The sequence below is a fragment of the Pseudonaja textilis genome, chromosome 3 (assembly GCF_049901715.1).
Source record: "Pseudonaja textilis isolate UNSWEBS1 chromosome 3, rPseTex1.2, whole genome shotgun sequence".
Classification (NCBI taxonomy): Eukaryota; Metazoa; Chordata; class Lepidosauria; order Squamata; family Elapidae; genus Pseudonaja; species Pseudonaja textilis.
The window spans coordinates 86,866,665-86,890,649 of record NC_141992.1 but is presented as its reverse complement, the minus strand read 5'-3'; the positions used below and the strand labels follow the sequence as shown (position 1 = coordinate 86,890,649).

General features: G+C 38.0%; 1 protein-coding gene across 2 annotated transcripts in view; it reads left to right on the top strand.

Moving 5' to 3' along the window:
• The first annotated feature begins 2,549 nt into the window (after positions 1-2,549).
• Positions 2,550-23,985, top strand: part of CAMSAP2 (calmodulin regulated spectrin associated protein family member 2) — a 79,377-nt gene continuing 57,941 nt past the window's right edge. For both annotated transcript variants that reach the window (XM_026700448.2, XM_087930301.1), the window contains exons 1-2: positions 2,550-3,554; positions 22,273-22,532. In XM_026700448.2, coding sequence (XP_026556233.2) covers positions 3,416-3,554; positions 22,273-22,532 — 399 coding nt within the window. In that variant the 5' untranslated portion in view covers positions 2,550-3,415. The remainder of the gene's footprint in view (positions 3,555-22,272; positions 22,533-23,985) is intronic.

Here is a 23,985-nt window from a genome sequence, read left to right as displayed (position 1 = left end):
ATTCTAATTAGTTCATACACTTAAAGGAATCTACAACCATTATAGTGAAAGCCAGTTGTGTATGTCTCAAAAAACACTGGCATCCAATATATCTAATAATGTACTACCACATAGGCTTTAAGCACCACTTGCATAAAGTAATTTCAATTTGCAGATTTTATGATAGCATATGGGGAAGAAAAGTAACCATTCAGATCCCGAAATATTACTTTTACTTGCTGCATAATAAAATTTGACCCACAATTTTATACCCTTAAATAATTTATAATTAGGAAGCAAAAGCCTGGGACTTCTTTAAAATTATATTTGCTCCAAGCTATGACAGTTATACAGCCCTGACTGAAACTATAGTTCTCTATGTCAACAAAAACATATAGACTGTAGAATTAAAAGCAGAAATGCTATTTGAACTTAATTTCAAGTATTGAGCGAGTTTTTCAAGTGAAAATATAACATTTATATTTACACTAAATACAGGTCCATAAGAATATAAATGCCTTTCTTTTAGAACAGTCCATTCTTTCCAACATAGTGTGGTGAACTTGATAATGGCTCATCAAACTCACTTTACCTGCTTCTTGGGAAAAATCCTTAACAAATCAGTTTTACAATACAATTCTAAGTTCCTTTGATAATTGAAAATGTTTTATTGTGCTGTTCTCAGGTAAACATGCACATGGGTTGTAGCTTGTAGTCCAAATACATTCAGTTACTCCACATTAGTTTAAAATTGAGATGGTTGGCAGGGTCTCAGCTATACATATAAACCTCCAACCCTATGGTTCTTTCAATAAATGTTTATGAGAGTTAACCCTTTTGAACTTGATCCTCCTTGATTCTATTTTTAATGCTACTATCTTCATAATAATTGATAAGGTTTCTTTGGTTTTGGCTTATAATTAATAAGCCAGTCAAAAGTGGTTTATTCATCAAACGACAATTTAACAAACAAAAGCTAAATATAATGGGCAAAGTGTTCTTAAGATCTTCAGGAAAATCTCTCTGGATTTTGCACTCAAAAGATTTCTTTATGCAGTTAATCTACCCCTGAAACACCCTCCCCATTTCAGCAAGGCTCAGTTGTCCAGGCAGTTTAAAATGTCATGCTGGTTTAGAATTGCGATTTTTATGCTCTTCATTTCATTTACAATGACACTGTATAATTTTGCAGTATTGTACTGAAACATACATGGATTATATTCCATGTGTACTCAGTGGTGGGATTCAAAAACTACTGGTTCTGTGGGTGTGGCTTGGTGGGTGTGGCATGGCTTGGTGGGCATGGCAGGGGAATGGTATTGTAAAATCTCCATTCCCTCCCCACTCCTGGGTGAAGGTTACTGCAAAATCACCATTTCCTCCCCACCCCACTGACCTGATTTCCAGATCTGTTCTCCTGCACAGGGCAACAAAAGAAGACCTAGCTGATCAGCTGGGACTCAATGGGAGGCAGAGAATAGATGGGGTGGGCCCAGTCAGAGGTGGTATTTGCCGGTTTTCCAAACTACTCAAAGTTTCCGCTACTGGTTCTCCAGAACTGGTCAGAACCTGCTGAATACCACTTCTGCATGTATTACCGTATATACACATGCCTTAAGATAGGAAAGGTTAAATTAATATTTTTTCAACCACCTGGACAAATCCTTCGTTTTCTTGGCAAGGGTTTTCAGAAGCAACAGAGAGAGAGAGCAACTGACCCAAGGTCAACCCAGCTGTCTTCATGCCTAAGTCAGGACTGGAACTGAAGATCTCCCAGTTTCTAGCCTGGTGCCTTGAATCCACTAACAGCAAACTGATTCTCACTGATAAACAGAGATTCTTGTGAATTAAGAATATCTAAGGAGGGAAAAAAGCAACAAAAATAGAACCAAAATCCTTTGTCAACTAAAACCCACTTCATCACTGATGCAATTTTCTGGGAGTCAGCAGACGTCCATAACCATCTTAACGGGATGGAGATGGAGAAGGAGAAGGAGAAGAAGGAGAAGGAGAAGAGCATCTTCCTAATACATGTTAATGAACCAAACCCCACAACCGGTTCGTTAGGAGGCCCTTTTCAGGCCTCAGACATCGGTTCCAAGGCATCCGTCTTTGCAAAAAAAGAAAAAATGAGAGGGGGGAGCTTCCTTGCAAGCGATACGGCAGAGCATCGCGGCCGATTCGCTTCCCCGCCGCGGCCTCTGCTCCAGGCCTTCCAGGGTTCTTCCCATTAGCCCGATGGCTCCAGTCTCCCTTCTGCTCAGAAGATGCGCCTCGGACGACGGGCGACGATGGGACGCGCCGCAACCCCGCATCCAGATCAGCCACTTATAGAGCCGGTCGGCCACGTGACCCTCCTCGAGTCACGCCGGACGTCAAGGAAAGACCGCTCCGCTTTTCTGTCCTCTCTGGTGTGCCCCCCATCCTCCTCCCCGCCCCACCAGCTCCGCCCAAGCCGAAGCCCGTTCACCATGAGGAAAGGGGGCTGTGGCGAGGCAGCGGAGCGCGCATGCGTCTGCGTGCCGGGCTCCTTTCCCACCCCCACCCCCCTTCTCCTTTTTTTTTTTCCTTCCCCAGCCTAGTGCGGCTGTAGTGGCGGAAGCACCGACAGCAGCAGAACCGGGTGGAGAGAGAGAGAGAGAGCGCCGAAAGGGCGGCAGGTTTTGGCAAGGCAGCCTCGGAAAGGGCGGAGGGAGGACAGGACAGGGGCTCTCCTTTGGAGCTGAGGCGCGGAAGGAAACGGAGAGGACCCGGGAGCGAAGGAAAGAGCAAACGCGCGCCACACCCAGCTCCGCCGCGTATCTCTCCTGCTGTGGCGCGCCCGGCTGGTTGGGCAGTCCCGCCGGTCTGCTGGCCATCTCCCAGCCGCCGCCGCCTCCGCCTTCGCCGCCTCCTCTTCCAGCTACTGCAGGAAAAGCCCCGCCGCCACCTCCCTCCCTCCCTCCCTCCCACTCGGACTCCTTTTCCCGCCCCCGCCGCCTTCGGTTAGAAGGGCAGAGAGAGAAGGAATCTCTTTCGGGTCTCCTTTTTCAAGAGCGAGGACGGCGTGGGGAAGACGATCCTGCCTGAGGGAATCTTCCAAAGTTGCCCTTCTTTTGCGTTATTTCACAATTGGCGTTGGGGACTGAGACAAAGCGCCCGAGGAGAAAGGAGGGGAGGGAAAAAAAAGAGGGGCCCCGAGCCCTTTCCTCACATTCCTATGCAGCGGCAAAAGAGGGGCGGAGAGGGAGATCGCTCCCGGTGAAACGGCGCGCCCGCCTCGCTTCTTCTGCCGCAACAAAAATCGAGGTCGAAACGTGATTCGGGGGTTTTGACAGATGCCCGTTTTTTTCCAACGCGGCTCCTTCCGGCAGGAGAACCATGTAGATCCCTCGTAGGGGGAGGGGAAGGGAAGAGGTTCCGTGGGCCGGGGTGGGGGAGGGAGAGGGAAGAAAAAATGGGGGATTCAGCGGACGTCAAGGAGATGAAGAAGACGTTCATTGTCCCAGCCATCAAACCGTTTGATCACTACGATTTCGCCCGAGCAAAGATCGCCTGTAATCTAGCGTGGCTAGTGGCCAAAGCCTTTGGGACAGGTAGGTTGATGCTTCTTGTAGTGCCTCCTTGTCTGCCATTCTGGATTCTTGCTCCATTTCTTTTACTGGTCTATGTGTTGAATCATTCATCCGTTGCAAACACGAAGAAGAAGAATAACAAAAGGAATCAAGGGAAATAACTCAAAGATGCTACGTTGTTATTGTACAATGTCCCATTATATGTTTGTGTCACTGCTACATATTATAGTGAAGGATGTGGATTGGCTCCCTGTGAATGATTTTAAAAAAATCAACCCTTCCATCAGCTTGTGTGCAAAAGGTTACTTCCTTTCAGTTGACCTCCTTAAATAGACACTGTTTTTTCCATTTAGATAGAGAGTGGGGGGACTAAACTGAAAACAGAAATGTTGAGTGGTGTTTTTGACATCTGGGGGTTATGACTAGTCATTCAGATTAGGTGAAACACAATTGTGTCCTTTCGAAACAAAGCTCAGGGTTTTCTCCTTGTCTAATCCATTGGGAGAAGGTTGAAAGAAGTATGAAAAGAGGGAGCGTCTTTTCATTGCAATGTAGGCTGTAAGGAGAAGAGTAGCCTTTTTCCCATCAAAAGCTTTCAGAGAATATTTACCCAAAAGAAGAAGTGACAATATTAACACAGAGAAGGCAATGGTAAATAATAGAGGCGTCTCCCGCCCAAAGCATTACAAGGTGACCATCTGTCATTGTTCCGTCTCTCTCTCTCCTGTTTTGTTATTGTCTACTATAGAATAATGAATGGGAAATAATGAATGGGAATTGGAATGGGAAAAGAGTATCTTTCTACTTTCAACTCTTCAACTGTGGGATTTAATATATAATATAACAAGATAACAGTTGCAATTTGTTCCTGACAAAAGGTTAGAAGGCACCTCTCTTAGAATATGTATCCAGTGGGAAGTAGCTGTTACAAATTATCAAGTTAAGGTACAAGTGAGCAGCAAGATTTACATTCAACTGTCAGTCTGTCTTTATTTGCAGGGGTGGGGTGGTTATTATCTTTCAATACTTTGTGTTTCCCCTTCTTTGAATGCTTGTGCCTAAAAATGCTGATGTGCTGGAAATTTAGGACAATACCTAAATCACAGAAATGGCATACTGTTATTATCTGCCACACAGGCTTTTACTTTGCAGGTACAATCTTGAAAAACATTTTAATTATGCATAGTTGTAATGTTGAAATAATTCTTGTCTGGTAAACAAGTGAAACCACATTCCTAAATTTCAACTCCTAGTCACCAAAAGAGTACAAGCATCAAGTACACAGAAATCAGATGATTATGTATTAATGTGTGAACTGTAAACTACAATATTTTGTGTTCATTGTGTCCCATTGAGGCACTATGCCTCATTGAAGTCAGTGAATAATTTCCAAGTAAACAGACACACATGACCAACTTGGAGAGATGTGTAATTTATTCTAAGATAAAGGGTTCTTTAAAGATACAAGCAAGAGAGTTGACTGTTTTCTGTTAGAAACTTTACTCTGTTGATCACTCTGTTGCCACTATTCAGAACAGTATTTTATAGGGGCATTATTTAAACTGTCCATAGTTGTCCTGGTCTGGTCTGATTTAGTTAAGATTTCAAGGATAATTTAGGAAAGGATGACAAATAAGTGTATGCAGTGTGAAACACAGAAGTATGTTATTTATTTGCATGAAGCAAAATTTAGAATATGATACTAGACACAGAAGACCATTATAACATCTTCTCTCAAATCAGTTACTCTCCACAGAGAGAGTCATAGGTCTTGTAAACATATGGGCTTACTATTCAGAAAAACAACAGACAATTTACCAAAGTGTAAATGTGGCTTTTGTGTTATGTTTTCATAGTACTCCAATTGTTTCATTCTGATTTCCGAAAAAACTGTTGTTTTGTGACATTATTTACTTCATACTTGAATTGGAACTGCCACTGATCAAGAAATGCTTGTTTTGATCGATCGCTTTTTTTTCCTCTAGCCTATTTAGTTGGTTGGTAGCTTTGAAATTTTCAAGTATAATGGAGAATACATTCAGAAAATGGTTGCTGTGAGAGAACTCTAACATTCTTGTTGCTAAACTGTCAATTGTCCCTTATCATACATTTGATGGGAGGCAAATCAAACAAGTTACAAGCTACCTTTTCTAGGATATTCCCTGCCATCCTCATCTTATTGCTGTCTTTCTTGCAGTCATCTTCCATAAGGGACTGGCTGGTGAACAGAGTCTCTAGTGAACATGAAGGCAATGTTGGACACTAGGGCTTTGCAGTATATCAGCTTGTTGAATTTAATGAAATGTAAAAGACTACCTCCTACTATATCGCCCAAGTAACCCCACCAGTGAGGCTGGCTCTCACTTTAGAGTAGGACCTTCTTCATAGAAAGTTAGGGAACTTTCCTAGGAAAGTATAGATGGCCCTCATGATTTCTTGTTTTACTTGACAATTGGCAACATGTTTATTCTCCTGGGTAGTTACCACAACTGCTCCTGGACTGGATTCTCTGACTACTCTTTAAAATGAATCCTTGTTTTAATCCTTCTCTAGTGGATGGAGAGAGAGAGAGAGAGAGAGAGAGAGAGAGAGAGAGAGAAGAGATTTCAGCTTTGTTCAGGTATTCCACGTCATTGTAGTTGTGCTTTTAAAGTTGTAGCAACGTTTGGCAGAATCTCATCTGCCATCATCAGGCTTCTGTATTCCTAGAAGCCTGATGATGGCAGATGATTCTGCCAAACTTGCTACAACTTTAAAAGCACAACTACAATGATGCGGAAAATACTCCAACAAAGCTGAATGCCATACATGTAAGTACATGAAATTATATATATATATATATATATATATATATATATATATATATGTACACACACACACACACACACACACATGTGTGTGTGTGTGTATATGTATGTGTGTGTATGTGTGTGTGTATGTATGTGTGTGTGTGTATGTATATATATATATATATATATATATATATATATATATATATATATATATATATATTATGGTTGATTTTTACTTTTGATTCTTTTTTATTACAGATAGCTTTTTAAATTTGTATTCTGCTCTGGGTTCTTTTATGATGTCAATGGTGGAGGTCTTTGTTGTCATATTAAGAACTATGTCATCAAGTCATCCATCTTTTGCCTGTTTTGATAATTCCATTGGAGAATAACTGCAGATCATGTTTTAGCCAATACTGTTGACAGTTTTTGGAATGGTGCATTGTGCAAATCTAGGTGCTCCAGTTTGGAACCATTGCTTTATGGCTTATTATTGTTTGTGAAGCCACCATAATTGCTATTTGAAAAACCAGCCCATAACAGCTCATTAGGATATATGAATGAATCACTCTTCTAATTTTCTTAGCAGAAAAAGCTCTTGGGAGTTATTATGTATGTGTATCTCTATGTCATTGCTCTGAAAATTATATTCCTTACAACAGGGTTGTCAAACATAACATTCAGTGGGGTTTCATTTGCCCTTCGAAGATTGCTACCGGTATTTCATTTGTTTTGCTATCTTTATAAAGGAAAAGGACTGAGAATCTTAGGATTCATTAATACATCACGCCAAACTATGGTTTCTTGAACTGCGATTTGTTATATAGGCCTTAATTAAGTGAATTTATACAAACCACAGTGGCTGGATTCAGAGAAATCAGCTAAGTAAAAAAGCAGCCTAATCACCTTACAGTATAATGAAAGGCATAAACAAATCTCATTAGTGACTAATATTGAGCAGCCCCCAACTTATGTAGCGCTAGGGACCAATTTCATGGAAGACAAGTTTTCCTTGTGGGGGGAGGCGTGGACAACCTAGATCCCTTGCATGCACAGTTGAGAGTTGGGTTCACTGTGCAGCCCAGCCTAGGGACCCCTGTAATAATGCATGCAGGGTCATCAACATACAAAATCCAATACCCTATCAATTTAGGCAATCCTAAGCAACTTTGCTTAGAAATAATTATGTTTCTGAGCACAGAATGGAACACTTATTTAGGCTGAGGAACTGTACTGACCCTGTAAGATTTTCCTAATTCTTGTAAGAATCATCAACAGGAAATATTGCCTGTTATTGGGCAATATGAAGATAGACTATACATATGTAGGTACATCCATCTCTCCCCCTCTATCAGTTGTTATCAAGACTGCTGTTTTCCTGTTGCTGATGGCAGCAAGGAGACCAGTTTGTTGCCTTCCAACTAAGTGTTATCAGTTGAATGATGGAGGAAACTGGATAAGTTCTTAGACTTGATATCCTATGGAGGATATCTTTGTGCAACATTCTAATTCATGATTTAAATGAACCATGGTTTACTATATCCAATTGCCTGGGTTTGACAACGCAGATGAATCCAAGGCATTGGATTTAGTAAGCCATGCATTTAGAACTGGTGGCAAAGGGGGTGATTTATGCTGCCCGTTTTCATAATTCATATAGTGCTAAGCAGTATTAGCATCTTTTGAATGTCTCCCCGGCCTTTATTCTTCAAATCTGTATAGATGTGCAAATCATTGATTTGTATCGTTGGAAATGTTAATTCTTTAAGTGTATTCTTACAAGGATAGGCCTTGTAAGATTCTGATGGGCTTCAGATGAGTATATTGAGTCTCTAGAGAAACTCTAAACAAGTAAACAAAGTTTTGGTCCTGACCCTTACAGTGACTTCATTGTAACATTCCAAAAACCTTCTGTCCCTTGGATGAGATGCCACACAAAGACTACCTCTGACAGTATATTTTAAAGTATTTCATACAGAGATACAGAGATATAAAGATAGAGATAGGATTATCTATAATCACAATAATGCTTATTGCAATCCTGAAGTTAGGTCAGTATTATTTTTGTACGGCAAATATGGGATAGGCTTTGCATTATTATGTTGAAGTTTTGACTATGCTTATTCCATGATATAAAAAAGTGCCTTGAAGGCAAAGAGAGATATTTATAAAATTAAAAATGAAGTATCCTTCAGTCTGTATTTCTGACTTCTTAAACTGCAAATAAGTTTACAGTAATTTGTGCTCTAATTACAACATAAGTTGACAATGTAATATAGTTTGTTTGATTTTAGTTCACGATAATGAGTGGATTCATCTTTTATGGTTTGGAAATTGTGTTTCATTTAACACGTATGGATCAAAATAATTGCAACTGAATCAGCAAACCATAGTTAACAAAATTAAAAGATACCCTGATTTGTGTATTTAGCCACTGAAATATTGTATAATATTTGATTAACTTTTGTTATAAATTACTTCTTTTGGAAATGTCACCAAGAAACTTTCAGTAATCTTTTGGGTCCTAGCAATCAATATGCGTTCTTCAAATATAATCCAGCAGAGTGAATTGACTCAATGGCTCCATTTCGTTTGCTTTAGCAGAGCTTTATGATTTGGGAGTGTGCAGTAGTGGAGTGACATTGTCATTTTTTTAAAGGTAGGATTTAGATTCAAGTTGCATTGTTTTAATAATGACGGGTCTAGAATATCTTGTGGCAAATAAATTTTCAGAAATTCGACTCTAGAAATACAGTTTTGACTAGGCACTTCATACTGAGTGGGAATTGCTTTAAATTTTGATCAAGACGCTTGAGTTTGGAAAAAAAATCTATTATAGCATTATATCTAAAAAAATTAGCTGAGTGGCTTTATCTTATAGCATCTTAAAGCTATAATGTCATAAAATCTTCCCTTATTGAATTTAATGGGACTCTCTTTCTGAATAGACACATATAAGATCACATATTAGCAGCCCCGAATTGTAGATCCTACTTTAAGGTAGGCATCATCATAACATACTAACTGAGTAGCAGTGGCATTTAGCCTTAATGCATCCTGGGCACTCATTGCATTCATTTGTATGTCATGTTGAAGTCAGATGTGACCATAGCATATTTCAGGATAGTATCATGGGTAGTCCTCAACTTGCAACCACAGTTGTGCCCAACATTTCCATTGCTAAACAAGGCAGTTGTTACATGAGTTTTGCTCCATTTTATGACTTATTTGCCGCAGTTGTTAAATAACCTAAGGCAGTTGTTAAGTGAATCATGCAGTCACTAAGAAAATCTGGCTTTCCCCATTGACTTTGCTTGTCAGAAGGCAGCTGAGAAGGTTACAAATGGTGATCACATGACTCCAAGACAGGACAGCTGTTATAAATACATGGCAGTAGCCAAGCACCTAATTTTGATCACATGACCATGGGAATGCTGCAATGGTCATAAGTGAAAATCAGCAATAAGTCATTTTTTTTCAGTGCCATTGTAACTTCAAATATATACAGAGAGTGGAAGCTGGCTGTCATGCCCCTGTTGGAGACTGACTCCGAAGGAGAGGAGGAACAGCCAACAGGGAGTGAAAGTGTGGCTCTGGAGGTTGTGGAAGAGGCTGGGGAAGGGCAGACTCTGGCTGGGCAGTCAGAGGAGACCCAGGCCCAACCCCTCTCCATCCTAGGGCACACAGGGAGGAGAGGATAAGGGAGAGATGGGAATGGCATGGTCTATGGGGGAGGAAAGGGCCTTGATCCTCTTCATGGGCTGCAGCTGTGAGAACTGGTTAAAAGGATGGACATGCGTATGGGCCAGTGCTGGAAACAAAGCGTGGAAATATCTCTAGACTGTCGTTTCTCTCTGAGTTTGGCGTCCTTCCCAGTGGGTGTGTTCCAATATCTGTGGACATCTTCAAGCCCTTACCTTGCCTGGTTCCTTTAATTGCTTCAGTGTGGTTTGTGTTGTTTTTACTCTTTATAATTTATAGGCATTTTTAGTTTAAATGGCATTTCCTCCTTTTCGTAACTACTTGTGGGGGAGTTTATTGTCTCCAGTCAAGGATATTTGGAGCTTTGAAGCAAAGTGAAGGAATAAAAGGGGCTTCACTTGTTTTTGTGACTGTGTTTATTTTGTATCCCACCCTGAGTCATCACACCGGCATTGCACCTGGCCACATATGAGGCATTGCAAAATGATGCAAAACCAGCAGAGGACCCCAGAAAAGCCAGGTAGCCAAGAGATGCTGGTGTAAAGATAGTTCACTCCCCACGGTGCATCAAGGTTAGACATGTAAGCACCAAACAGCATGAACTAGCAATCTAGGCTCTCAGGACTGCATTGGGTGTCTAGCATGTGTAGATTTCCCTGACATTGCATGCCATACGCTAAATAAATAAAATAATTTGAATGGTCACTAAAAATAAGTTTGTAAATCAAGGATTACCTGTGCTGTTTCAAAGTACCTGTTTTTATTTTAAAGTGTAATTAGAAGCATAAGCACATTTTAACTTACACAGCAATATCCATAGTAACAAGCTGTGATGTATCAGAATGACATGTATAATGACATAATCATTCTGATGTGATTTATGTCACAATGTTTTTTACAAGTATGTACCCCGCAGAATTTGCACGATGGCATTATTGTATACTTGCCATCGTTTGCTCCCTTTTTGATGCCTGTGTGACTGTATATGCCTGCATCTGGATGAAACAAATGCTAAATCCATTGCTAATATAAATACTTCAGCAACCCTATAAATAATAAATAGAAATTGTTTTCATTTATCAGAGATTTCTCACTTTACAGCATGACCTATCCAACCTATCCCATTGATAGGTTAATGCTTTCTATTGAAGTATTACGTTTGAAATTAATTCTCATTGCACCTGAAATAACAAGGGACTTCCTCCTACAATCTAATTACTTATGTGGTAGCTTAAAATCTGGTAGGATGAAAAGAACAAAGGATTTTGGACAGTGCTTATGAAAACAAGTCTAGGACTAAAAATTAAATCTTAATAGAATGGCTCACATTCTTTTCAAAGAACTCAGGAGAACTATAAAGCTAGATTCACAGATCCATGACTTGCTTGGCTTTAACCAAACATGCAGTTTGAATTGAGCTACTGTTGTTTGTAAATCATGTTTTAGAACTCAGCTAGTTTGCAAACCTTGCCAGCTGCGGGTATATATACAATAAATATTTTATTAAGCTAGTTCTGGATTAAAGCAATATGTGAATGTGACCATTATAAGCACAAGGCAGCATTTCTTCCACAGACAGACATGTCTTAATTGGTTGCATGCTGGCATGGCTTTTGTATTTCTAGACCTTATATAACCCTAAACTAGTTTCAGAGGATTTATTAACTTTATTGTCAAATCTGTTATGTGTTCTATGAAGGATCCATTTGACACAAGGTTTTAAGGGCTGAACTAGACAGGATTACCTGGTTCACATATTTCACTGGGCCATTATTTGCTTAACTGTAGAAATGTAACAACTGAAATCCATGCATCTGAAAATTGCTTGTGTTGCCACGACAAGGCTAATCATATATTGTAAATCATATTGCGACTTAGAACAGTTTTTCTCAACATGATGCCTTTCAGAAAACCACCAACCAGATTAAGACTTCTCACATTACAGCACCTTTGCTATGACTGCAACGTAATCTGTGTTGGAACTACAATTCTCAAGAATTCTGCAGCATACTCAGTAGAGAAATTCTCAGAGTTGGTCTCCTAACATATTATGAAGGGAATCAGGTTTAGAAAACTAACGTAGACCTCTGATGATATCAGGAATAGACACTTCCATATATAAGAAGAAGGCTTAAATTCATTCCCCTGTGCAGCATTTCTGAATTTTCTTTTCCCAGAAAAGATACTTATTCACAGAGGATGTCCTGCTATTAGGTCTAATATGATTCCTAAAGACTGCAAAAATTAATATGATGGAGTAGTTTTAAGTGTCATTAGTAAGTTTTCTTTCTCCAAAGGAGTTGTTCTGCCTGTCATTTCAAATAACTTGTTTAGACCAGTTGCATAATAATATACTTGAGTTGTCTAAAAGTTTTCAGCTAATTGAGCAAAGTTTCAAAACAAAGATTTCTGCGTAAACTAAGGGAGACTTCTAGTGGCATTTTATTATTCAGGAATCTGTGTACCCACTGTTGATTTAAATACATTTATTCATGTATATATTTATGTATAACAGCAGTCGGAAAACTGTCATCAGTCCAGCCAATGTAGAATGTTGGACCGACAGATTTAATTTACACAATGAAGTAGTTAATTTAGCATTTATTCAGTTTTTCAGACTTATTCAGTTGAGTTTGGAACATTTACAATCATTCTTCGGAATAACAAAAGGTATATCTGCTTGCTTCCTGACTTCTTGAGATGCTTATTTTCTCTTGCTCTGGTTCCCTTTTTAGATGAAGGTGGGGGTTGTTCTGAGATGAAGATATTCCTGTATCTATCTGTCCTTTCCATCTGAACAATCTTCTGCAGTGGTTTTGTCCTTGACTAACTGCTTGAGGTCAGCCATTTGCTGAATAAGAAGGACCACATTGAATTTCAATCCAAGTGAGACACGGTTATTTCATGGCACTTAGCTCTGCTCCTGAACAAGGAATCATGTGGGTGACTGTGGGGGAAAGGAACAACAATTTATGAAGTTGCATTGTGACATCCTAACATGACTTGTGCAGTTGCATCAGGCATCGTGTCACTGCATAATTGCAACATTTGCATGATATACAGGTAGTCCTCAACTTAACAGTTCACATAGTGACTGTTCAAAGTTACAAAGCACTGAAAAAAGTGAGTTATTACCATTTTTCACACTTATGACCATTGCAATATCCCCATGGTCATGTGATCAAACTTCAGATACTTGACAACTGACTCATATTTATGATGGTTGCAGTGTCCTGGGGTCATTTTTGCGACCTTCTGACAAGCAAAGTTCAGTGGGGAAGCCAGATTCACTTAATTACCATGTTATTAATTTAAGAACTGCAGTGATTCACTTAACAAATGTGGTAAGAAAAGTCGTAAAATGGGGCAAAATTCATTTAAGAACTGCCTCTCTTAGTAACATACATTTTGGGCTCAATTGTCGTAAGTTGAGGATTACATGTAATGGTGCGCATCTTTTTAATACTACTATGGCATATTACAGATGCCTGTGCAAAGTATAGAGATGAATGGGATTCTCTAATCTAAATAATTAGTGTGCTCTTTTTACTATCCTGCATCTTAAAACTTCTCCAGAGTTTACTAGTGGAACCCATAATCTTTTTTTAAAAAAAGTATTCAGAGGGATCCATTATATATAATCTGCTTCTCCATATAAAATAGACTAAGTAGAGTGCAATCAAAAGATAGACATAAAGAAGCAATAATTAACTTTTAATTACTAGGCACCCTGAAAGCCAATGTGGTATAAGGTATTGGCTAGCAATGGGAGAGGCAGTTTCTGTCCTCCTTCAGCTGTAGAATCTCACCAGGTGAAGTTAAGCCAATCACCTGTAGCCTAAATACCTGTCAGGATTATTAAAATGGAGCAGACTCAGGAGAAGGAAACATTATGTATGTCATCTTGAGTTCCAGAAGGAAAACAACATATAAAGGCATGTAAATCTTATAAATAAAATAAAAGTATAGTGAAGCAGGAGCATTTGATCTATTCTGGATGATCAAACTCATGCTCCAGTTTCCTATGGAATTTCTATATTGGTCCAGTATAGAAGTATTTTAATACGATAATGTTACTTGCTCTTGAAATAAGTTTGAATATTCGTATTTGGTTTCAATTTGGCAGCTGTATTCATTTTTTGAATTATCCATAGAGATATTTAGAATTTTTATAATGCAGCAGACATACTAATTACTCATTTTATTTCTGGGTTGAATATGATATGTTTATATCCTAATTACGATATATAGCTTGGGTCTTAGATGCTTAAGGGAAGACCCTGTTCCATCTCTGTGTTACTAAATCACAAGATATAATGCAGCAGCAACATATTATATTGCCAAATGCTACAAGTAAATCTTTTTCGGTGACTCTAAATAAGACTGAGAATAGAAAATGTGCTGAAAATTAATAGTACTTCAAACTTCACTTATCTACTGAAAGTGTGTGTTTATATTTATTAGGTTTTTTTCCCCATTTTCCCCCCAGGATCTCAAGGTAATATTCCCTCCTCCATTTTCCCCCTCACAACAAACATTCTGTGAAGCACCTAGGATTACATCGGGGTGGGGAAACAATGGCCCTTTTATGACTTGTGGACTTCAACTCCCAGAATTCCTGAGCCATGGAGTTGAAGTCCACAAGTCATTAAGGGGCCATCGTTCCCCACCTCTGGATTACATAATGAGTTTCCATTGCAGAGTTTGGACTTCAAACTAGATCTCCTAGGCCAGGGGTGTCAAACACACCTCATGACAGCATCGTCACGTGATGTATCATGACTTTTTTCATCTTCGCTAAACCATAGGCATGGCCAGCACGTGACACACATCCAGCCTGCACTTCATGAGTTTGACAGCCCTTGCCCTAGGCCCTAATTTGGACCTTAACCCAGTGTTTCTCAACTATAACAACTTTTAAGATGTACAGACTTCCAACTGCAACTGGGGGAATTCTGTGATTTGAAACCCACAAATATTAAAGTTGCTGAGGTTGAGAAACACCATCTTAACCATTACAATACTCTAGAACAAGTGTTAGGTACCCTGTAGATGAATTTTAGATACTGCTTCCTTATTTCTATCTTTATATTTGGATCCATCCTTGTGTAGTATATTGTACAGACTGTGTACTGTAGATTTCTCTAAACTATGTGTTTGAAATTTCCCATCAGTTCCCAGTTTTAAACCGCACTGTGGTATGTTGCTTTTAGAAATGAATGAATGGGGGTGATATAATTAGAATATAAATTGAGATGAAAGGAAAAAATATCTTTCAATTAATTTTATTTGTCTTTGTGAGCAATTTGGTATGGCTGTTCAAAGACCTTTGTTTACTTTTGCACTTGGGAACATTTTGTACTATATCGAGCAGACACATAAGGGAATTGTAGCAGCCCAGCACTGTCATTAAAGGAAAGGAGCTCAACTGAAGGTTACAAGGCTGAGGCAGGAAGAGACTGGAGTTGTTCCATCGCATCTGGACAGGGAAAATGCAGAGCTCCACTCCTAAAAAGAAAATAGCAAAGCTGCCCATCAGGGTATTACAGTAATTTTTGCAGTGCAAACCTTGATTTTTCTTTATGCCAAAACTTCTTTGGGATAGGAGGTTTGGGCTGTCCTGCTATAATCAAGACTTAGTCTTTCTGTGGTCAGTGCCTTCTGAAAATGGAAGGCAAATCTCTTCCTGATGTTATCATCTTATGTCTGGAACCAGCTGGGCTGATAATCATAACCAGCATTATATTTATGGTGAGCTAGATTGCCCAAACCGCTAGTTTAAACTGCTTATCAACTTTCTGACTTCAAAGCTCTCTGAAATAGAGGCGAAATCAGCACAGAGCATTCATTTACCAAATTTAGTATGGACTTCCTAGTGAACTGTGAACTTGAAGTGAGAGCTTGTTCACAAATCCCTCCATGCTGTAAAGGAACTTACTGTAAAATTGCCATTTTAATACCATGTGCAGGTCCTGTTCTTATGAAAATGGAAATAAGAATTCCCGATTATCCAATATTCATGATGAATATGAATTAGAGATCCATATTTCAGTAAGCTATTTGTTACTCGTTGTTTTAAATACTGGATTGTTTCTTCCTTAATGCCAACCCATTAACCTAAAATCAATGGCAACTGCAGGGACTTTTTTAAAAAGACAACATGGCAATTATGGTAGAGTGATCAGAACCCTGTCTCTTTGTACATTTATGCAACATTGACAAATAGCACTAATGATATTGCCAGCTGAGTAATGAAATGTCTGCAAGAAACAGCCAAACTTTCAGAGCACCAAGGATGCCACATTGGCATAGGTACAAAAAGGGGCAGAGCTTCCATCGCACTGTCAAGATCCTCATCTTGATTTTTTTACTTTCCCCATGGACAGTGCTGCATAAAATTTTCATGAAATTAAAAAATATTACTGATTTGTTGAGCCTGTTCTACCATAAACTACCATTTTTTTTTACAATAATTTGTATGCTGTTCTACTCACCAAATTTTAGATGGCTTACAGTATGAACATTTCAAAAGCTTGATTTTATCAAAGCCACATAAAATGGACTGGAGACACAGGTGATGCAGAAATTGTCCATAATTTATGAAGATGAATATTGACTTTAGCTTAAATATAATATTTGAGCTCGAGTAGACATGACAATGCCAAGTATTCAAAAAGAACAAAACTTAAAACAGCAACAAAAATTAGGCTGCCTTTCCATTTTCATTCTATTTTGTTAAATAAAAAATATTTTAATAATCTGTCCTCCTGTTTCATATTTAAGGTTTGTTTAAAATATTGACCCATCTTGTTTACCTGTATTGTCTATTGAAAATAAACTATAGTATTAACCTAATCTTTTAGGACAAAGGAGGAGGGGGAGCTATTGTGGTTCATTAACACCCTTGTCAGTCAAATCTACAATATTGGAATCATTTGTGATATATGTTGAAATCAAACAAAGCTGAAAATACTCAAGTACTGAATGTCTTAATTTAGCTTTGCTCTAGTCCCCACTAGAGCATAAAATTGATCCACAAGATCACACACCAGCAAATTGACTATATCAACACACATCAACTAAAATAACAGAATCTTCTTGCAAGTTTGATTGTTCTGTACCTCCTTCCTTCTTATATTCCTGTGAATTGGGGAGGTTTATGTCCGAACTGTTTCTAAAAATTATCTGGAAGTTCTGGAGTTTTAAAAAGTGTTTGAACCACTTTTGCCTAGCCCTATTCACCAGACCCTGGATATCTAATAATATCATCTTCCTTATGTGTAATGGATGTATACTTGAAATTCTCATAATTTTTTTCCAAATGTGTATCTAAGGAAGATTCTATAAGATCACATTGTTTTCACTTTAAAGAGACTAACAAATGTATTCAAGAAAAACTAGTAAGCACACTGGAGGCAATATTTTGATTAGTTACTGCTTATTTTGAAGATAAATGTGTTTCAAGATTTTATTCTTTTCCCAAATTCATGTATATATGTATGCCACTTCAGGTTTCAATTACACATTCCACCGTTGCTATGGAGATTAGCAATTTACTCAAAGTTAGGAGATAACATAGTCAAGGAATGTAAACCAAGCAGAGTCTGTGCAGAAGAAAGCTTGCCTAGGTAGTTTCACTTTCAGTAGGAATGCACAGAAGAGAAGTCAAATCCAGTCAGAATATCAAATAGCCAAGTCAGATTTGTCAGCCAGTCCAACATCAGAGTTTCATGACCAGGGTTCACAGGAATGACACGCCAAAGCAGGAAATAAGTTCTTTCCAACACAGGAACATGGGTCAGAGTTGCCTCTTAAATCATGCTGTAGCCAACTGTCTTTAATCAAGAGGGTTATTCCCTTGCTTGGCAAGGAGTCTCATAGAATGTTTTTTCTCTGCTCATTGCTCTACTTGCTGTGCAGGGCTGGGAGGCCTAACGTCATCATCTTAATGCTGATATGTTTGATGAGTCTCAGATGATTCTTAGCTTTGTGTCTCCTGAGGCTGACATTCTATAGGTTCTGCTGGAGCAGATGCTCCAAAATCAGATTCAGAGACTGAATGCAATGCCAAGAAAGCATGTTAGGCATTAATGAAGCGAAATCAAAAGACTTCAACCTTTGAAGGACAAATCATGCTAACTCACAACATCTTTACATTAAATCTATGGTAGTAAGCTATAGGGCAGGGGTGTCAAACACAAGGATTGTGGGCCGCATGTGGCCCACGTGGTGTGTAGATACGGACCATAGGGCTGCCCTGGAAACAGTGAAGGATTGGCCTGCAGTGCCTCTGCCAGTGAAAATGGAGTTCAGAAGGCCCATATTCAGGGCTCCAATGCCCCGTTTTTCAGCCGCAACAGTCTCCTGCAATCCTCTGCCAGTGAAAACAGTTTATCGGCCCAGCCGAGTTCCGTTTTCCCTGGCAGAGGGCTCAGGATGCCACAGGCACCCCGGACACAAGTGACATCAAGCTGGCCACGCCCACCCTGGCCCCCGAGGTCAAACACAACCCTGATGTGGCTGTCAATGAAATCGAGTTTGACACTCCTGCTATAGGGTAAAGAAAACATGTGCATTCAGGGCAAGTGCACTTCATTTGGCTTACTCGCATCATTGCATGTTTTTATAAGTGAGACAATACACATCCTTTCATGTGTGAGTCAGTGCAAAGTTCACATCTTTGCCTTGAAGGGCTTATGCTTATATTAATTGCAGTGTCTTTGCTTGTATTTTAAGCAGCTTAGTTTTAGGGAGGAGTAGTGTAGCTTTAGTTGTATGATTATTTTGAAATTATTAGCACTCTGTTCCTTTTGTTTGTGGAACACACTTTGAAGGACTTGGTTTTAAAAGTGGCATAGGTGTTTTTTAAGTAAAAAGTTATTACCTTTGGATGACCTGTGTTAGCTGCAACAAAAAATTGATGCAAGACATTTTATATAGAAATCTCAGAGGATAGTACATGCACACTCAGAGCTTACTGAGTCGCCTTGGTAAGTGTTACACTCATATCACATAATCCTCACTGGAATGAACATCTAGGACATTATGGGAACCAAAATCATGGCACTAAATATCAAAATCTATTTCAACTAAATAATTTAGAGAGATTCCCCCCAAGTATCTGATAAGATTATTCTTATGCTACTTATAAGTTAAGTTTGATGGTGGCCGTATTTTCTTGGAAGGGAGGAATGAAGAGCAAACCTGAAAAGGGGGCAAATTGAAAAGAGGTTCAGGACAAAAAAAAAATGTTTACATTTATAATTTTGCTTTCCAAAAAAATTTAAAAGCAAAATTTAAAACTTTATAAGATTTTACATATTCTAATAAAAATATATAAAATCAAATACTATATATAAGTTTATTTTATCAACACAATTCAGTTTCCATATTTTCACCTGAATGTGTAATTCAGTGGTTGTGCATTCAGTGATATATTTTTGCAATAAAAGTTAAAATGATTTCGTCCTTCAAAGTGGAGAGAAATTGGAGAAAGCAAATATATTTGCAATTCTCATCTTGTTCCAAGTATTCATCAAAAAGAATTGTAAAATGTTTTTCATTAAAAATAATCTTTACTGATAATAACTTGTAGAATCCAAAAGGTGCTTTTAAGATATTTATTCTAGGGCACAAATATACATATAAAGATTCAGCTTCTAACAATGGAAGAATTCTTTTTAAGTCTTTCTAAAAGTTTCATAATATTCTATATACATTGTGGAACATTTTTTGTTCATGCTGTTCTATCATGTTTTTGGTGTTTATATAAGTCAGTTGTAAATGATTTGAAAGATTCATGATCAGATTTTTTTTTGCAACATTGTACAGCTTTTTGGGTGAGAAAAGTGTTTTAATCATTTGGCCTGATTATTTTTTCAGTTATTGTAGCCAGTCAGGGGTATTTGAAAAGGCAAATAGTGCTGTCAGAGTTTTAAAAAGTCCTTCAACTTCAGTCTTCAAAGCATCTTCTTAAACCTGTTAATTTATGGAATAGTTCTGTCACGTTTAGTTTGTGTTTCTTCATATTCCAGGCTGAAGAGTTGAATTGGCAAGTCATAAATTTAACAAGTAGGCCTTGTTTCCACAGCTGTCCTGTTCTTACTGAAATAGTACACTGTTTCTATATTATATCACTTCTGACACAGACTCGTAGAATTTCTTCCCCACAGAATAAATCAGCATGTTGGAGAACTTATCACTTTATGTGGTCTCTTTACATACTGGCATATGTGACAACTTTATTTATTTAATGGAGTGAGTTTCATACTTGAAACCCCCCTTTTTTTCCTGAAGTTGCCATAACCTAGGAGTTTATCAATTGAATTTAAAATAGGTTTTTATTCAAGACTTTTTAATTCTTGAAAGAAGTAGAAAACTCACTCCAATAGATTGTGGTTGGATAGGGAAAGAGAGAAAAAGAATTTGTAGGAGATGTATATTTTGAAACTATCTCCCCATCACTACCAATATATAATTTTATTAAAGATGTTTAATTTCTGGACAGAGTTCAGTTGAAACCTCTGCTGGTTTCATATTTTGTATTTCTTATTCTTGCAAATCTTGTATTTATTCTATATATTTTATCATTGTCTGCCTCTCAATCCTCATCCCAATTTAAAGCAATTGCTGTAAATAACCTTCTCCAATGAACTGCTCCGAGCATCCAACAGTGGGAGGTGGTTAGACTTAGTTCTGATAGGCTGGGCTTGATTGATAGGACGCTCCTCCTCCTCCTCCATGTACTCCTCCTTAGCATCCCCCAGTTTTAGCTCAGCCTTCGTGAGGTAGGCAGCTTGATTGTTCCTTGGCTGGACTAGGAGAAATTAAACAGGTTTGGATTAGAACTTAAATCATTTCTAGATTCTTTTTTCAAAAGACCCATTATTCGGATGGCAAATTGGCAAAGACTGCCATCAGAACACAGATCAGCTCGCCAGAGAGCACTCAGCTCTCAACAACGACTTGACATTGTGAAAGCACTCACAACGACTTGACATTGCGAAAGCATTTTAAAAATTGCTGTAAATAACCTTTTATTTAATATCTTCACCAGACTCTTCTGGAATTGCTCTAAATATCAAACAAAATTCCTTCTCTTCCAATTCCAATACAGCCAGATTCTCTTTCGAACTCTCACTTATGTCTTATTTTTGAGAATTTCTACTTGGTTATTAAATTGCTTTACATTTCCAGACACTTGTTTTACAGAGCTTTGCAACTTTTTAACTTCGTTTTATCTACTCTTTCATCTTTAAAGATCTTTCATTGGTTCTTTATTCAAAGCTGTGAATTTGGTATTTGATGAGTATCGATAAGTGATTCAGTCAATTTAATATCAAATGATTTAACGAACTTGCTACCCAGTTTTTAAAAATATTTTTTAAAGTTTACAAATATAAATATAAAAAACTAATACAAACTAAAAGTACAAAAAGGCAAGAGAAATAGTGCAGAGAAAAAGAAAAATATATAATAAAATAAATATATATATATGTATAAACATGACTTCCCCCTGCCTCCAGACAAGTACAGACAATTAATTTATCATCTTCTCCAATATTTCAATAAAAGAGCTCTTCTTTCTATATCTCATCTCTTATCAATGAACATATTTCTTACATCTATTCCTGGTTAAGCTTTTTTGTCAAATCTTTTTAAATCTTTTATTTCTCTTTGTAATCCAAAAAGAATGTTAACCTACCAAGTGAAATTTTCTTGCCTGCTGCTCAGAAAATCTCTGTTTAGGTGTAATATAGACTACAGTATGGCTGTAAGCCTGATTTAAATTCCCCACTCCCAGTCATTTAACTCACAAGCCAACCAAAAAACCCCCTCAGTTTCTGCTCTTTTTCCCAAGGACCACCTGTCTAGAGTACAAGTGGATGATCGCACAAATTTTCCTTTATCCAGCTGGCCAAAATTCACCATCTGGAAGCCAATTTTCTCCATTATCCCCACTTGTTCACCATGAATCCTCTCCAGAAACTTTGAAGCTATCTTTTCCCATTATCATACAACCACCTATTCTACCAAATTATTACTTTCTAAGAAACAAGATAAGTGATTAAGTCTTGGCAAATTTTTCATATAATTTGAATGTTGGCTTAGAATTTAGACATTGATGTTGATATTACAGCAATTATGAAGTCGTTAAAATGTATTGTGGCTATTTAGAACAGATTATGTACTTGTTTTGAGAATTAGTCATGTTTAACTCAAGGCATGTGTGGTTTTTTTTCCAGAAAATATACCAGATGAGCTTCGAGAACCATTTTATACAGACCAGTATGACCAGGAACATATTAAACCTCCTGTGGTTAACTTGCTGCTGTCTGCAGAACTTTATTGTCGTGCGGGAAGTCTCATCCTGAAGAGTGATGCTGCTAAGCCACTCCTGGGTCATGATGCTGTTATCCAAGCTTTGGCACAAAAAGGCCTCTATGTTACGGACCAGGAGAAACTGGTAACAGAGAGAGACTTGCACAAGAAACCTATTCAAATGGTGAGTGTTGGCATTTCTGTGTTAGTTCTTGATTGTTCCTTGTAGCATTAGTACTCTTAGAAGCACTACTGGGGGTTCCCCCCAGTTTCAATACATTAGCACGTAAAAGATCATAAACTGAAAATACAAAAGAGCTACAGAGTTGAAGAGATGAATTATATAGTTCTTTCCTATTGCCCCAACAGCCTGAATCATTCCAGTTCGAAAATCTTGGTAATTGAAAAGATGGGTGTTTTGCATATTTATTTAAGATTTTTGTCTCGCTTATACAAATTTGGATTCAAATTTAGTATGAATAGTCAGTGCAATTGAATCAGTGGGACAACTTAGGCACGATTGGATGACTTAAATGAATCTCTTCTAAGTCTGGATCTGATTTCCCATGCTTTTTGATTAAAAGAGTGTAATTTATCTGTCCATATAATCTGTTCATTTGTGCTTTGATTAAAACATGTTGAAATGGCTTTAATATTTTATTTAAATTTTGGGTTGGAAGTTGTTGATATCAAATAACTATTTTAAAGAGGTTATGAGCTTATGTGGCACAGTGGTTAGAACACAATATTGCAGGCTAATTCTGTTGACTGCCAGAAGTTTGATTCTGATCAACTTAAGGTTGACTTAGTCGTCTTCCGAAGTTGGTAAAATGAGGACCCAGATTGCTGGTGGCAATATGCTGATTCTGTAAACTGCTTAGAGAGGGTTGTAAAGCACTATGAAGTGGTATATAAGTATAAATGCTATTGTTATTGCTATTCAATTTGAATGTTACAGTTGTATGTAATTGCATGCAATTGTAGAAATACAAAACATAGTGGAAATATTTCAGTGACTTTTTCTGATGCTGTCACTAAGGTATTTGACAAGTACTTGCCTTAAAAATTACTATCTGTTTAGCTGAATGAACAGTGTAGGATTAAAGTCAATATTATAGCAGATACCTAGTATTTTACTCTGTGTTTTGGATGAAGGGGTAGCAGTATCGAGAAGTGTTGATGTTTTTAAACTGATTATTATATAATTCAGTTGATGAAATCTGGATTTTTAGTGACAGAAAGGATGGAACATTGGAGCTTTAAAATCCAGAATTTAGTCCAAGAATATTTGATATCGATTCTTAGTTTTTCTATCCAGTGTGCAGTTGCAAAAAAAAAGAAAAGTTGGATAGAATTTGGTATATTTTCTGCTTCCGTGGGATAACTGCCTCCAATCAGCTGGCACAGAAGGCAACAAGGGAGCATTGCCAACATTCTTTGCGGTGCTCAACAATTGTGTCCAGCATAAATGTTTGGGAGAATAGCTGAGAACAGTTCATTATGAGTAAGACTATTTTGATGGTGCAGTGGGGAAAGAGACAGAGACTGGCTTAGAATAATTAAGCACCCACCCATCCCAAAAAATATTGAGAATATTTCCCTATTCAAAAAAACTAAAATTGGATAAATGAAAAACT